Source organism: Manis pentadactyla, chromosome 4, assembly GCF_030020395.1.
Source record: "Manis pentadactyla isolate mManPen7 chromosome 4, mManPen7.hap1, whole genome shotgun sequence".
Lineage (NCBI taxonomy): Eukaryota > Metazoa > Chordata > Mammalia > Pholidota > Manidae > Manis > Manis pentadactyla.
Window position 1 is genome coordinate 174799461 of NC_080022.1, and position 14426 is coordinate 174813886.

At 35.8% G+C, this 14426-nt stretch overlaps 1 protein-coding gene and 1 non-coding gene across 5 annotated transcripts in view; one reads left to right on the forward strand and one right to left on the reverse strand.

Moving 5' to 3' along the window:
• The window catches only part of TLK2 (tousled like kinase 2), a 118510-nt gene that overhangs the window by 53076 nt on the left and 51008 nt on the right, over positions 1 to 14426 (forward strand). For all 4 annotated transcript variants that reach the window (XM_036899760.2, XM_036899763.2, XM_036899761.2 and 1 more), the window contains one exon: positions 7707 to 7874. In XM_036899760.2, coding sequence (XP_036755655.1) covers positions 7707 to 7874 — 168 coding nt within the window. The remainder of the gene's footprint in view (positions 1 to 7706; positions 7875 to 14426) is intronic.
• Positions 13648 to 13751, reverse strand: LOC118919749 (U6 spliceosomal RNA). The gene has a single exon (XR_005027644.1). It is a non-coding gene; the product is annotated as a U6 spliceosomal RNA (small nuclear RNA).

Sequence of the window (14426 nt, forward strand, 5' to 3'; positions counted from 1 at the left end):
TGAGATAGGTTTGTTTCTTGCCTATACATGAGAGCTGAAGATCTTAGAAAAGCCTGCAGTTTTGCCACTCAGGAGACATTTGGCAATGTTAGAGTAATCTTTGGTCACAACTAGGGAGGACCATAAGCATCTACTTGGCAGAGGCCAGGGATGCTTGTTGCATCCAATAATGCCCAGAACAGGGCCCCCACAACAAAGAATTATCTGGTCCAAAATGTCATGAGTGGCCAAGGTTGAGAATCCATATAGCTAATGTAGGATTTTGTGTTAATTTGCTTGAGTGCCTTTGAGCAATTTGTTGATATCATGTAAGACCTCTTACTTGACAGTGTGTTCTGTCTACCAGTGCCTCCCTTGGATACTGCTGTGGGATCTTGGGGAAGAGGGGTCTCCCTAAGATTAGAAGTTTTCTTTCTAGGTGTCTCTTTAGGAAAGTTGTTTTACTCTTTCTCAGCAAAGTTGGTTAACTGTTCTTTTCCTAAGTGATTTAGTCTTCAGTATTGTTAAAGTGTTTTAAAATGCACTTCTTCCCGTCTTCTGTCTCATTAAAAACATGCATTTGTTAGGATGACTTATAATTATTAAAGCACTTTTGAAAGTAGAGTCAGCTGGAAAATTTTGGTTGTATTTTGTCATCCTTGCCATAATTTAAAATGTTAGGTATGTTTGGTGTGTAGATCTATTTGGTTTGGTTGAGATTTATTAGATAACTATTGAGGCCTGTGTCTTTTATTTTTCTTAAGTTTTAAACCAGTTAAAAGTTTTAAATGTTAAATGAGATTGCAGAATTATCTGTGGGACAGATATGATTTACAGAATTTTTGTTGTCTGTTATTCTTTTCTTCTTGAAATTTTTTTTTTCAGTTGGTTTTTAATTTTGTGACTACTGACCTATCATCTGTCAGTTTAAGTCAAGTCTTAACCTGAAGACAAAAGAGATGTGCTTGGGGAGTTCAGAGGTTCCTTCCCAGTGATATGGGTCGGGGTTGGGCATCACCATCGTGATGCAGATCTAAGTGGGTATTAGGTGTTGGAATAGGAACCAAACCTTAATTTCCTTTTTTCCATTGCTCTGAGAACTTCTTTCTCCTCCCAACTTAAAATTTGTGCTTTGTTTTTATTATTACTGATCTGTTGATCCCCTCAATCCCCTTCCCCACTCTCTCTCCATCATACTTGCCTGAAGAAACCTGGCCCTTGGCTAAATCTAATTTTCCACCTTTTCCTTGCCTGCCTCTAAGCAGCTCAGCATGGTTGGAGGAAAATGCATACACCCATGCTGGCTGATCTTGATCTCACTTTAAAAAGTTCATGACCTCTAGCTGCCTGCCAGGCCTGTCATATTTCCCTAGTTTCCTTTCCTAGATAAATAGCTCATATTTTTGTCATTTCCTACAAGCTTTCAGCAACACTTCCTCCCCCTCTACTGTCTCCACTGATGGCTTTGCTCTTTTATTTTACTGAAAAAACAGAAACAATCAGAAGGGGACTTTCACATGCTCCTACACCAAACCCACCAAGCTGTTCATGTCACTATCCATATGTGCCTTTTAGGATGAATAACTTGCCAGCCCTTTACTTGGGCATTGGCATCCCTGATAATTATGTATCCAATTCACTACTTGACATCTGCACTTACATAACTAACGGACAGCTTTAAAATGTCCACAAAGGAATTTCTGCTCCCCCTCCCTACCAGAACACCCACCACCTCCTGCTCCTCCTACAGTCTACCCTATTCTGGTAAATGAGTTTACTCTGTCTCCTTTTTCAGGTCATAACCTCATGCCCCATTCCTAATCCACCAGTAAGTCCTGTTTTTTCCTTTAAAATGTGTCAGAATCTGATCACTTTTCTATTCTTGTTCTCTGCCTTAGCCTCCTGTGTGGTCTCCCTGTTCCTGCATATGTCTCATGTGTTCTCCATATAGTAGCCCAAGTGAGTCTGTTCAATAACTCATGACAGATCCTGGCATTCCTCTGCTGAGAACTGTCCAGTGGTTAGTCCAAACTGTTCTAGGCTTATGTTGTCTAGAAGCTCCTATGTGATCTGTGTTGTCGTCACCCACCTGACTGACATCTCCAACTGGTCTCCGTCTCCCTCATGCCACTACAGCCACATCAGCTTCCTTGAAGCTCCTTTATTGCTGCGAGGCTCTTTTTTGCTTCAGGGTCTTTGTACTTGCTAATCCCTCTTCCAGGAACAGCATGATTAGTGATTTCTTCATCAGGTTATTGCTCAAAAATGACCTTATCAGAGAAGTCTTTCATGATCAACTCTAAAATAGTGGTCCCTTACCCATTGTTGCTCTGTCCCTAATTCTCCTTTATTTTAATTCTTAGTTATCACCTGACATGTATATTTAAATTTTTCATTGGTTCTTATTTATACATGTCTTAGAGGAGTATACATAGAAGTCTATAGCTTAATGAATTTGCACAGACTGTATAAGCACAAGAAACAAATATTCCTAACCCCCTCCCCCAAACTTCCTTATGCTCCCTTGCAGTTATTAGCTCCCCCGCTGCCACTGGGGATAGCCACTATCCTGACTTCTAACCCCATAGATGAGTCTTCCCTGTTTCTGTACTTAATCATGCAGTGTATACTCTGTGTCAGGCTTCTCTTGTTCAGCATTGCTTCTGTGAGAGTCATCTGTGTTGCCATCGGTTGTGGATCCTTCATTGTCTTTTGCGTGTGGTACAATTTTAACACATTTTGCTTAATAATTTATATTTTAATTTTTAACCATGCAGTTAATCTGTTGCTTACCTTCTCCACTAGAATAATTCTATGAGAGCAGGCACTTTGTTTACTGCTGTTGCCATCTTGCAGTGCTTATTACATAAAGGTGTAATTATTCTACTTCTCCCACTTGACATGAAGAGATAATATCTTGTTCAGTTTTTAGTCTGTAATACCCAAACAGTGCTCTAAATGCATTTTATCTGGTGTTTAACATATCCAAACCATTGTAGGGCATAAATATTTCCATTTTTATATCAACTTCTCATTATTATGTTTTCAAGGTAACTGACAAATATCATCTAGTTGAGGTTTTTTTCCTTCATTCTCTAATCCTTTTTTAACTTTGATATTATCCTATTTACATTTAATATAATTATTATTATAGTGGGTTTACATATACCATCTTTTAATGTTTTTTTTTTTTTCCTGCCTGTCCTGTGTTTCTCCTTTCATTTGGATTGATTTTTTTTCCCATTATTTCATGTTTCCCTCCTCTACTAGGAGCTAGGCCCTCTTTAGTGTTTCTCTTTCAAATTACTGCACATCATTAATATGCCAAAATTTTATGTTAATAGTATCTTTACCCTCCTCCCAAATAAATGACAACCTGAAAACATTAACTCTACTTACCTGCTGCTAACTTCATGGTAGTGGCATATGTTTTTACTTTGCCCTTTTTTTAAAGCCTCATAAAACCTCATTATTTTATACTATCAGTGTTGGTTTAGACTTACCTATATACTTATCTTTATACTTTTTCCTCATTGTATCTTACTACTTCTACATAAGGTCACTTTTCTTTTGCCAAAGTATTCCTTTAGTATTCCTTTCGTATGTATCTGCTGGGGGTTAACTCTAACTCTCTAGGTTTTGTTAGCTTAGAAAACTTCATTTTGTCTTTATTCTTGAAAGATCTTTTTGCTTTGTATATTTTTAGATTGCCATTTTTTTCTTTGAACACAACTGAGTGTATCATTACTATCTTCTGGTCCCCAGAAGATATTGAGAAACACCTTTTATTTACTTGTTATTTCTTTGCAAGTGTCTGCTTCGCAGCCCCCAGCTGCTTTTGAAATCTTTATCTGTAGTTCTCTGCAGTTTGCTGTAATGTGTCCTTTTATTTCTCTTGCTTGTGATTTGTGGGCTTTGGTATCTGTGGGTTGGTGTCTTGTACCAGTTCTGGATAATTACTAGCCACTGTCTTGTCAATATTATCTCTGCTCTGTTCTCCTTTTCTTCCTATGAAATTCCAATTAACCATATGTTGGACTGTCTCACTTCATCACTATACCTCTTCTTTCTGTTTTCTTTTTGTCTCTGTATGCTCCATTCTGGATTGTTTCCTGCCTTTCAGTTTTCAAATTCTCTGTTTCATTGTATCTAATTTGCTGTTAAACACCTTGAATTCCTAATTTTTGTTATTTTATCTTTTTGGCAGATATTTTCAAGCCTGTCTTTTATTTTTAAAAATCTAGTATACACAGTTCTTTGTCTGATAATTCTGGTATTTGGTGTTTTCATGAATCTGTTTCTGCTGTCTCTTGTTTTTCTTAGCTGTTGCTCAAGGCTTTATTTCTTTAATGCTTCATTTTTTTTCTGTGTGTTGCTCATTGTTCTTGGAGAAATTACTTAGGAAATTTCTTTGAGATCTAGGATGAAGATGTGTTCCTTCAGGGAGAATTTTTTATTTGCTTCTTACAAGGGCCTAGAGATTCTACCAATCTAACATCACTTCTAACTACTAAATTCATGGCTTGTGTTTTGTTTGGTTTGTTTATTGCAACCACCCAGGCAAAACTGATTTGGATTGTGTTAACATTTCTTGGGAGCCCCCGGCCATTGCCAAGGCAACTTCCTTGCAGCTCCCTGAGGGTGGGGGAAATTTTTCATCTGGTTTGTGTTTTCCCCGAGTGTGTAGCCCTTTGGAAGCCCAGTTTAAAGTGGGAAGGGTTTGTTGTTGAGTTCCCTGCCCTGGGTGGGCCTTTGTCTGCAACTGACTGCTTGGCACCATGGTGCTCTGGAATGGAAATCAGGAGCTATAGTTATCCTTAGGGCAAGTATGACTTTGGTGCTGCTTTTACCTGTCTTGTGTTCCTGATTTCCCATAGATTTTGCCCTGCAGATCTCTACTATCTTACCAACCCTTTGATGCTTGTAATAACTTTTTCATATTTTGTCCTTTCTTTATAGTTTGTCTTCTAAGGGAAGACTGGGTCAAACATCACAGCCTGCTGAATTTATAGAAATATTTAAAAATCTTTCAGCCCTTGTCAAATATTTATTGAATAAATAACAGAACGACTAATTTTAATATTGTGACGTCAGAGATTCATTCTCCCAAGTAGTGAGAATATTGTGGATGGGTATCACAAGTGTTTGGGAGCTAGAATTTAAACTTGGATTTGGTGAGATAAGAGTGTTGGTCTTAGGGAGGTAGATTCTGCTCATAGATTAAAGAACTGAATTCCTTTGTCAGTATCATTTTGGTTAGTTTATTTTACTTCTACTTTCTAAAGTGAAAACATGAAGTAGTTTTTCCTGATAAAGTGATACATGCTGTTTATGAGAGTCCAACAATTCAGAAGTGATAAAATAGAGAATTCCCTCCAAAAGAACTACTGTTAAGAGTTTAATGGACTTACATGTATACCTGTATGTTGATATAATAGATTTCTTCATTTCTGTTGTATTAATTTGTTTAACCAATATCCCGTAAACATTTTATATTCTATTAATAGTGCTGCGGTGAATGTCCGTGCATATGTATCTGTACTTACGCATTTTTTCCCTTTGGATAGAGTTCCAAAGTATAACTCTCTACTCAAAGAATATGCTCTCTTTAAAATATCATCATGTAATCGCTAGCAGATGATCAGAGAGTCCAGTTTCTGTATACTTGTGATACTGAATTTTATCATTGTAATCTTGGCCAGTGAGAAAAAAGCTTGTTTTAACTTACATTTCTTCATTAGTGATATTAAACATTTTTTCATAAATTTAATAGCTTTTTTTGATTTCTCTTTTAATGCTTGTTTAGGTCCTTTGCCTATTTATTTACTGAAGTATTTCTTTTCTCTTCCTGATGGGTAGGAGCACATTATTTATTAAGATTGTTAACTCACTGTCATTTATATTGTAAATATTTTTGCCTGTTTGTATTTTGTCTTTTATGTTGACTCTCACCATTTAAAAGAAAAAAAATTTGAAGTAGTCAAAAAGTTATCAGTGTTTTTCCTTTATGACTTACTGGTTTTGTGTTCTTCTTAGATGTTCTTATATGGTTTGTATTTTTAATGTCACGCTTAAAAAATCTGTCACCACTAGAAAGTCATAAAACCATTTGTTTATATATTCTTTTAATTTTTATGTACAAGGAAATAGTCTGTTTTTGATACCAATGTAAATATCCTACTATATTTTAATAAGTTCCTACTAATTTGAAATGTGCTTTAATCACAAATTATACTTCCATTTTATATGAATCTATTTTTGAATTTTTTATTCTGTGCCATTGGTTGCTTGATCTCTCTGCTCCTGTACCCAGTAGTAGACTGATTTAGTTACTGTTGCTTTGTGTAATGTTTTAATAGCTAGTCAAATGTCCGTGATATTCTTTATCAAAAATTTGTGGCTAATTCTGATTATTTTCCAAGTGAACCTCAGAGTTAATTTGTGAGTTCCATAAAGTAACTTCCCAGAAGGGTGCAGGAGAAAACTACACTCTCTCTTAAAAAAAACAAGACGACCCAAAAAAAAAATCCCTAAGCATTTGCTTTAGAAAAATTTGACGTCTATCAAATTTGAATCCAGGAACATGGTATCACCACTTAACTTTTCAGCCCATCGATGAAACTAGTTTTTCTTTATATGTAATCTGCCTATTTCTTAAGTTTGTGTCTAAGTATTTTACAGATTTTTTGAAATTTTGAATCTTTTTCTTCGATTACATATTCTGATTATAATCAGTTACTGTTGGTATATGTGGAAGCCACTGATTTTTGTATATTTATTTTATATTTGGCCATCTTACTAAGTATAATTTGTTGTTTTTCAGTTGATTTGCTTGGTTTTCTTTGTGAATAGTTATATCATCAAAAAATGACACTTTTAAATCTTTAATATTTTCCAATGCTTATACCTCATATTTTTTCTTACCAAATTGGCTGAGACTTCTATAATAATGTAGAATTATTGTGATATTAATGTGTTAACCGCTATCTAGTTCCTAACTTTGATGAGTGTCTCTAGTATAGCATCATTAATTATATTTATGTTGATTTCTGGGAAACATTATTTTTGTTGTGTTAAAGATGGATACTTCCATTTTTTTTTCTAAAGAGTTGTCTAACTGTGCATATCCTTTTTGGCATCTCAAGGGAAGAGTCTTGGTTTTTTTTTTCTCCCTTAAATTAAGGTAATGAGGTACATTAATAGATTCGTAAATAATAACTGTCCTTACATTTCTGGAATAAATCATACATAATTGTGTTATATTATTAGTATATTGTGGAACTTGTTTTGCTTGTATTTATTTTAGATTTTTACATCTGAGTATGGTATGGTGAGAATAGAACTGAGAGTGAAATAAGATCTACCTATAAATTAGGGGCAAATGTCTTAATCTTCGTTTATCTGCAGGATAGAAACGACATTTCTTTTGTAGGATTGATGGTATTATGAAGTTGATTTGTTGAACCCTATAAGATAATCTGGAGATTCAATGTTATATAGATACAGAACCATTAAAATATAATTTACAAAATTTAAATAAGATATTAACTCAGATTTTAGATTTATTATAATCCAATGATAATGCTAATCATGCTCCCCATACTTGTTTTTACAGAGGGTGTTATTTTTAATTCTTTTATTTGCTAACTGTTTTAATCTGCTTCATGTTTGGCAATATTAGATTTTCTTTCTTAAGTGATTTGTGCGTTTTCTTTAATGTTTTCCAGCGACGAGTAGAACAGCCTCTCTATGGTTTAGATGGCAGTGCTGCAAAGGAGGTATCAGAAGAGCAGTCGGCCCTGCCAACCCTGATGTCGGTGATGCTAGCGAAACCCCGGCTGGACACAGAGCAGCTGGCACAGAGGGGAGCTGGCCTCTGCTTCACTTTTGTTTCAGTGAGTAGTACCAAGGCTAAGTTTATGCGGATCCTTGTTGCCCCGGAGCTCCTTGAAGGTGGAGTAATTATTTTTTGTAGAGAGATGATGACATTTCTAACTCTGTGTAACTGGTAAAGGCACTGTGCTTTTACTCAGTCCTCTGGTTCAGGGAACTGAGAGAAACTGTCAAAGTCAGAGACCACCATAGAAAGGAAAAATATAATATTAGGTTGACAAAGAAGTAAAGAAAATACAGATCAAATTCCATTATCACCAAAGTACTTGTATAATTAAAAATAAAATCTCCAGACTCCAGCCATCATTATTTAAAGCAATATATTCAAGTCATAAAATTTCAGCATGTAGGCAGGCATTCGGTAGCACGCTTACCAATCATTCCCGCTGTGGTATTTGGGCAGCTTCTGTGCTTGTTTCTCTTGCCTCTTCAGAGTGTTGGTGTTGGTGGGGACTCTTGCTAAGAAAATTTGGCTGTTTGCTCCTTTCAGCTTGCTTCTTCCTCCCTCTCTGAATAATAAGAATTTGAGTGCTAAGAAAGTTTGACCCCATTTTTATTTGCTAAATTATAATGCAGTTTGACTCAAAAGTTGTAATTTTTCTTGGTTTCTGTGCCCTACCAACTAACTACTTGTTTGTTGCCAAAGATGGTATAAAGCAAGGGAAAGCCCATTGCTCTATTATTCCATTTTTAGGGGCATCTTTCAGAGCTAAAATCACCAGTGGTCCAAACTTTGTTCTCTTTTACTGGTTCATTTTCTCCAGTTATAATCCAAGTTTCCTCTTTATTTGCTCTGTGGAATCTGAATCACTAACCCACATGCAATTGTATTCAGAAAGGCCCTGAAAATAGTGTCTTAGGGAAAGGAAATAAAAAATTAGATAGGGAACCATTGTGTATTATTTGGAATACTTTCTTATAGTTATTATTGCTTCCCCTCAAAAAAGTGATAATACCTTTTTAAAACACAGAATTTTTAATCATCAAAGGAATGGAGAAACTTTTTGTGTGAGGACAGTATAATTTCATCCCTCAGGGGCAAAGGAAATAACATAAAATGAGAGAATTAACCAGTATGATACTGTGGGTAGCCTGACAGTATGGAATACTTTGTATGAGAATGTAGTAGTTCTCTATAGTACTGTTTTAGAGATTGTATCTGTCTGTCTGTGTATATATTTCATTGTGTGCTTACTATTCACTTACATTTGTTAAATCTTCATATTAGATCTAACTTTCCCAGGCAGAACCTTGGTAGGGGTGCAGGGTGGGGGAAGCTGTTTGTCCTTTAGTTCTTACATTGCCTTAAAAACCAACTGTTTCTCACTTAACGGGAGTTCCCTTTGTTCATTTCTCAAATATTTACTGAATGCCTACTGTGTGATAGGCATATAGTTAAATACAAAGGGTTTCGATCAGTGAGAACTTGTTCCCCTATTGTAAGCCTTCCATAAAAGGTATGTACGTGCAGGCTTGGGAGTGGGTGCATATGAAGGACAACCACCTGCTCAGTTCTGTCACCTTGTACACTCAGGCTGTTAGAGGAGTTGAGAGATGCTGCAGGCATATTTTTCTCACACGGAAGAGAGATGGCAGTTAGCAGTAAGAATGATATGTCAGAGTAAGGAACATGGAAACCGTATAAAAACCAAAGGCCTAAATGCTTTGGTACGGTTCTGTTTCTCTTTGCTTCTCTGAGGTTCCAGCCAGATATATATAAGCTTAGTAAAATAAAGAAGGAAAAAAAAAAGCTAACATTAATATAAAACAGATATTGTAAATCAGTAGATAAAAAAGCAAGTCTCCTGGGTAAGATTCCTTAAGGGAGGAACAACCTAAGACAGGCACAGTCGCACGGGGGCCATCAGGTGAGAAATTGGGGATCAACAGAGGTGAGGCTTAGAACCTCACCCCCCTGTTTTGAGAGAAATCTGCATCCGTGGATGTTTTGTTGCCCTTGTCTAGCTTGGATTAATACTTAGTCTATAGGCACAGACCTGATCATCTACATTTGCCCTCTTACAGCACTAAATTATGTTTTCTACCTTTATCTTGCATCTACCTACCACTTCAGCATTTTATTAAAAAATAATAATAATAATAATAAGGGAGAAATGTGGGATTCACATATAAATCAAGTATAAAAATCAAACGAATAATCATATCTGACTTGATTGTTTATAGTTCATGATGCGTGATCAAAACTGAAAGTTTCTGTGATATGACTGCCCTTGCACTGTTCACCATGTAAGAACTTATTCACTATGTAAGAACTTGTTCACCATGTAAGAACTTGTTCGTTATGCTTCAGAAGATTGGAGACTGTTGAGAATTAGGCTTGGGATTGATTAATGATTGTGCATTGAGTCCCCTATACAGAATTTTATTGTTGTTAACAACCATTTGATCAATAAATATGAGAGATGCCCTCTCTAAAAAAAAAAAGCAGGTCTCCTAAAAAAATAGGCAAAGACTATGAGCAGACAGGTGTATGGGGAAAAAAAAGACAAATGACTAATAACATGAAGAAAATGCTTAACTTCAGCCATTGAGAAATACAGAATAAAACAAGATAACATTTTTGACCTATCAAATGAAAGGTTAATAAGTTTGATAATTCAGACACAGATGCAGTTTTATATTGCCTCTAAGTTGTTATAGTCATTTGGACAAGTTGGTAATGTATCTCAGTGTTAAGTTTACATATTATTGGGTCCAGAAATTCCATTCCCATAAAACTGCACAAAAATAATTATTGTTTATAACTGTAATTTCTATCTATCAGTATTTCAACTTGGAATGTGACCTTCATGTTGCTAAGTCCAGTGATCAGTTCTCAGAACTTAGCCAGCCCAATTTATTAGCCACAATGGATCACTCACTCCCTTCTTCTCCAAGAACATGCTCTTTTTATGGCTTCCTCTTGATTCTTCCTCACATTGGAGTGCCCCAGGGCTCAATCTTTAGACCTTTCTGTTTGCCTTTATTCTCTACATAATCTCATTTAGTTTGCTTTAATTATCACCTGTCTGCAGGACTTGCATATTTATGTCTGTAGCTCAGAACCCTTCCCTGAATTGCCAGACCTATGTAGTCAGTCGCCTGTAAAAGTCATCTTCTCTGTATGTCAACCAGCATATCAAATTTCACATGTCCAAAACCGAATTCTTCATTTTGTTCCCCCACTTCAAACTCCTTTCTCCCATAGCCTTCCACATCTTAATAGTTGTCAGCTCTTTAATTGTTTAAAAACCTTGGAGTCATTCTTGTCTTTTCCCCCTTCATTATTACCACTTGAATTTAAACTGTCTGCCACTGAGGTTATGGTGGTAGCTTCCTAACTGGACTCTACTTCTAGCTTTGTCAGAGAGAGTGATCCACCTGAAAATAACTGAATGCCGAGTCATGCCACTCCTTCCACTCAAAGTGCTTGAATTGGCACATAGGCCCTGCATGGTCTGTCTCCTACCACTTTGGTATCTCTTACTACTTACTGCCTCTCTTCCTTACCAGGTTGCATCCACACTGGCTGCCTTGCTTCCTCAAATAGTACCTGGTAGGCTCTCACTTCAGGGCCTTTCTACTTACAGTTGCTTTAGTTTCAACATTCTTCCGCCAGATACCATCATGCCTTGCTCCCTCAGTTCTATCCAGTCTCTATTTAAATTTACCCTAAGACACAGTCCTGTATAAAATAAGTGCCTACACTATAAAACATCAACTCCTCCCTGCCCACCCCATACGATATCTACCTCCCGTGCCCCGCTTTAGCTTAGTCTTACCACCAGCTGACCTGCTATAATTTACTTCTTTGTTTGACAGTGGCTCTCCCCTGCCCCCCGTGAAGCCTCCATCAGGTTGCAGACTTTGGTGTCTCCAGTGCTAGGATGGGAACTGTGCTGATAGACACTCAGTGTAATATGTTGCATGAATTAATAAAAGCATCCTTCATATAGAGACTAGTTAAATAAAATACATGTACACGATGGAATGCTATACAGTACAAAAAACATATGTATGGGCTAACAATGAAAGATCTCTAGATAGGTATTAAGTAAAAATGGGTGACAGTATAAGAGTTTGATACTTTAAATGTTTAAAACTTACATAATTTTACATGTTTTAACATAGGAAATTTGATTTCTTAAATTATAAGCATATGATGTTCTAAATTGTAAAAGTAGTACATGTACATGGCCCTTGAAAACTTGAAGTGATGGAGAAAAGTAAAATTCTTTTTCCTTCACACCCCTCAGAGAACTACTGTTAACAGTTTGTGTTTTAGATTTTCTACTGATTACCATTTTAACTTCAAATAATGTCTCTTATCTAATCAACTTTAAACAAGATCTGTTTATTCCCTATTCTGAGAGACGAGTTTGACATACATACTCATTAACTATTACCCAGCTTCCTTTCTCATCTTTCAATTTTTTTTAGCTATTTTAAATTACAAGTATGTGGTATTTAGTTTGTAATTTTAACTAAATTGACTCTTTTCTGCTTGATAAGTTATTCTGAAACTTGAAAACACTTACGAAGCACTTACAGTATTATGGCTGTTTCATTATTAGGCATGGCAAAACCAAATGATTTTACTGGATGCTCCAAGAAGAAAACATCCTCGTCATTGAAAGTAACTTTTGAGAAATTAACATTTTCCTAGATAGCCAGATTAACATCACATTTACCTTTTATTAGTGTCTAAAACATAAAATAGAACTTTCATCTTCTAGGCCTGTTGGGCTACATTCACATATAGTTCTACTACAAAGGCAGGCCTCATGGATTTTCATGGATGTTTATTAGTAAATTTAATCATTTCTGGGGTGCACAGTCACAGTCTTATTTATCCTTTCATCAGTTGATGGACACTTGGGTTGTTCCCACTTTTTGGTTATTATGAATAATACTGTCATGAACGTTCACGTATAATTTTTTGTACAGATATGTTTTCATTTCTTTTGGGCATATACAAGAGTAGAATTGTTGGGTCATATAGTAATTATCTTTAAGGAACTGCCAGATTGTTTTCCAAAGCAGGTGCCCCATTTTATGAACCCAGCAGCAGTGTATGAGTGTTCTCCACATCCTTGTCAACACTTACTACTGTTTGTTGTTTTGAATATAACAATCCCGCTGGATATGAAGCAACATCTCATTGTGACTTTGGTTTGCATTTCCTGAATATTAAAGGATAATGAGCATTTTTTTCATTTGCCTGTGGCCATTTGTATATTTTCTTTGGAGAAATGTCTACATAAACCCCTTGGCCTTTAAGAAATTTGGTTATTAGTCTATCTGTTGTTGAGTTGTAAGGGTTCTTTATGTATTTTGAATATTAGATCCTTATCAAATATATGATTTACAAGTATCTTCTCCTGTAGATTGTTTTACTTTCTTGAAGGTGTCCTTTGAAGCACAGAAAATTTTAATTGTGAAAAAGTCCAATTTATCTGTTTTTTCTTTTGTTGCTTATGCTTCTCATTGTTTAGCTAAGAAGGCTATATTTTAACATAAGGTCATGAAAATCTACTCTTGTGTTTTTCATCTAAGTGTCCTTTTTTTTTTGTAGAGTTGGCATGGTTTGTTGTTGTTGGTTTTTTAATTTTGTATTGAAGAATCATTGATACACAATCTGGTATTGGCCCCAAATGTACAACACAGTGGTTCAGCAGCTACCCACATCACCAGATCCTCAGCCCCTCTAGTGTACCGCAGTCTGTCAACACAGAAAGATGTTAGAGACTCACTGACTGTATTCTCCATGCTGTACAAAAACACGGATGCTTCATGAATTTGTGTATCATCCTTGCACAGGGGCCATGCTAATCTCTGTATCATTTCAGTTTTAGTATATGTGCTGCTGAAGCGAGTACCTACGTGTCTTTTTAACTCTTATCTTTAGGTCTATGATCCACTTTGTGTTAATTTTTGCGTATGGTATGAGGAAGGGGGTCCAACTTTATTCTTTTGCTTGTGAATATCTAGTTGTCTCAGTACGATTTGTTTAAAAAGCCTGTTCTTTCTCCATAGAATTGTTTTGGCACCCTTGTCAAAAATCAATTGACTATAAATGTAAGGGGTTTATTTCTGGACTCCAGATTTTACTCAGTTGAGCTATATAGATGCCTGTTCTTATGCCAGTACCACACTGTCTTAATTACTGTAGCTTTGTAGTATTAAGTTTTGAAATCAGGAAGGGTGATTCCTCTTTGTTCATTTTCCAAGATTGGGCCACAGGATCTCTTAGATTTCCATATGAATTTAAGGACCAGCTTTTCAATTTTTGTAAACAAATCAGCTGAGATTTAAAGCAGTTGTGCTGAATCTATAGATTGAGGTCTCTCTTTATGTGTGTGTGTGTATTTAAGTCTCTTTAATTTCTTTTAATAATACCTAACAGTTTTCAGTGTACAGTTCATGCCCTTCTTTTTTTAAAACTATTTGATACTATTACAAAATTTTCTTAATTTATTTCAGATTGTTTATTGCTATAATATAGAGTTGATTTTTATATATCGACCTTGAATCCTGCAGTCCTGTTGGCTTGT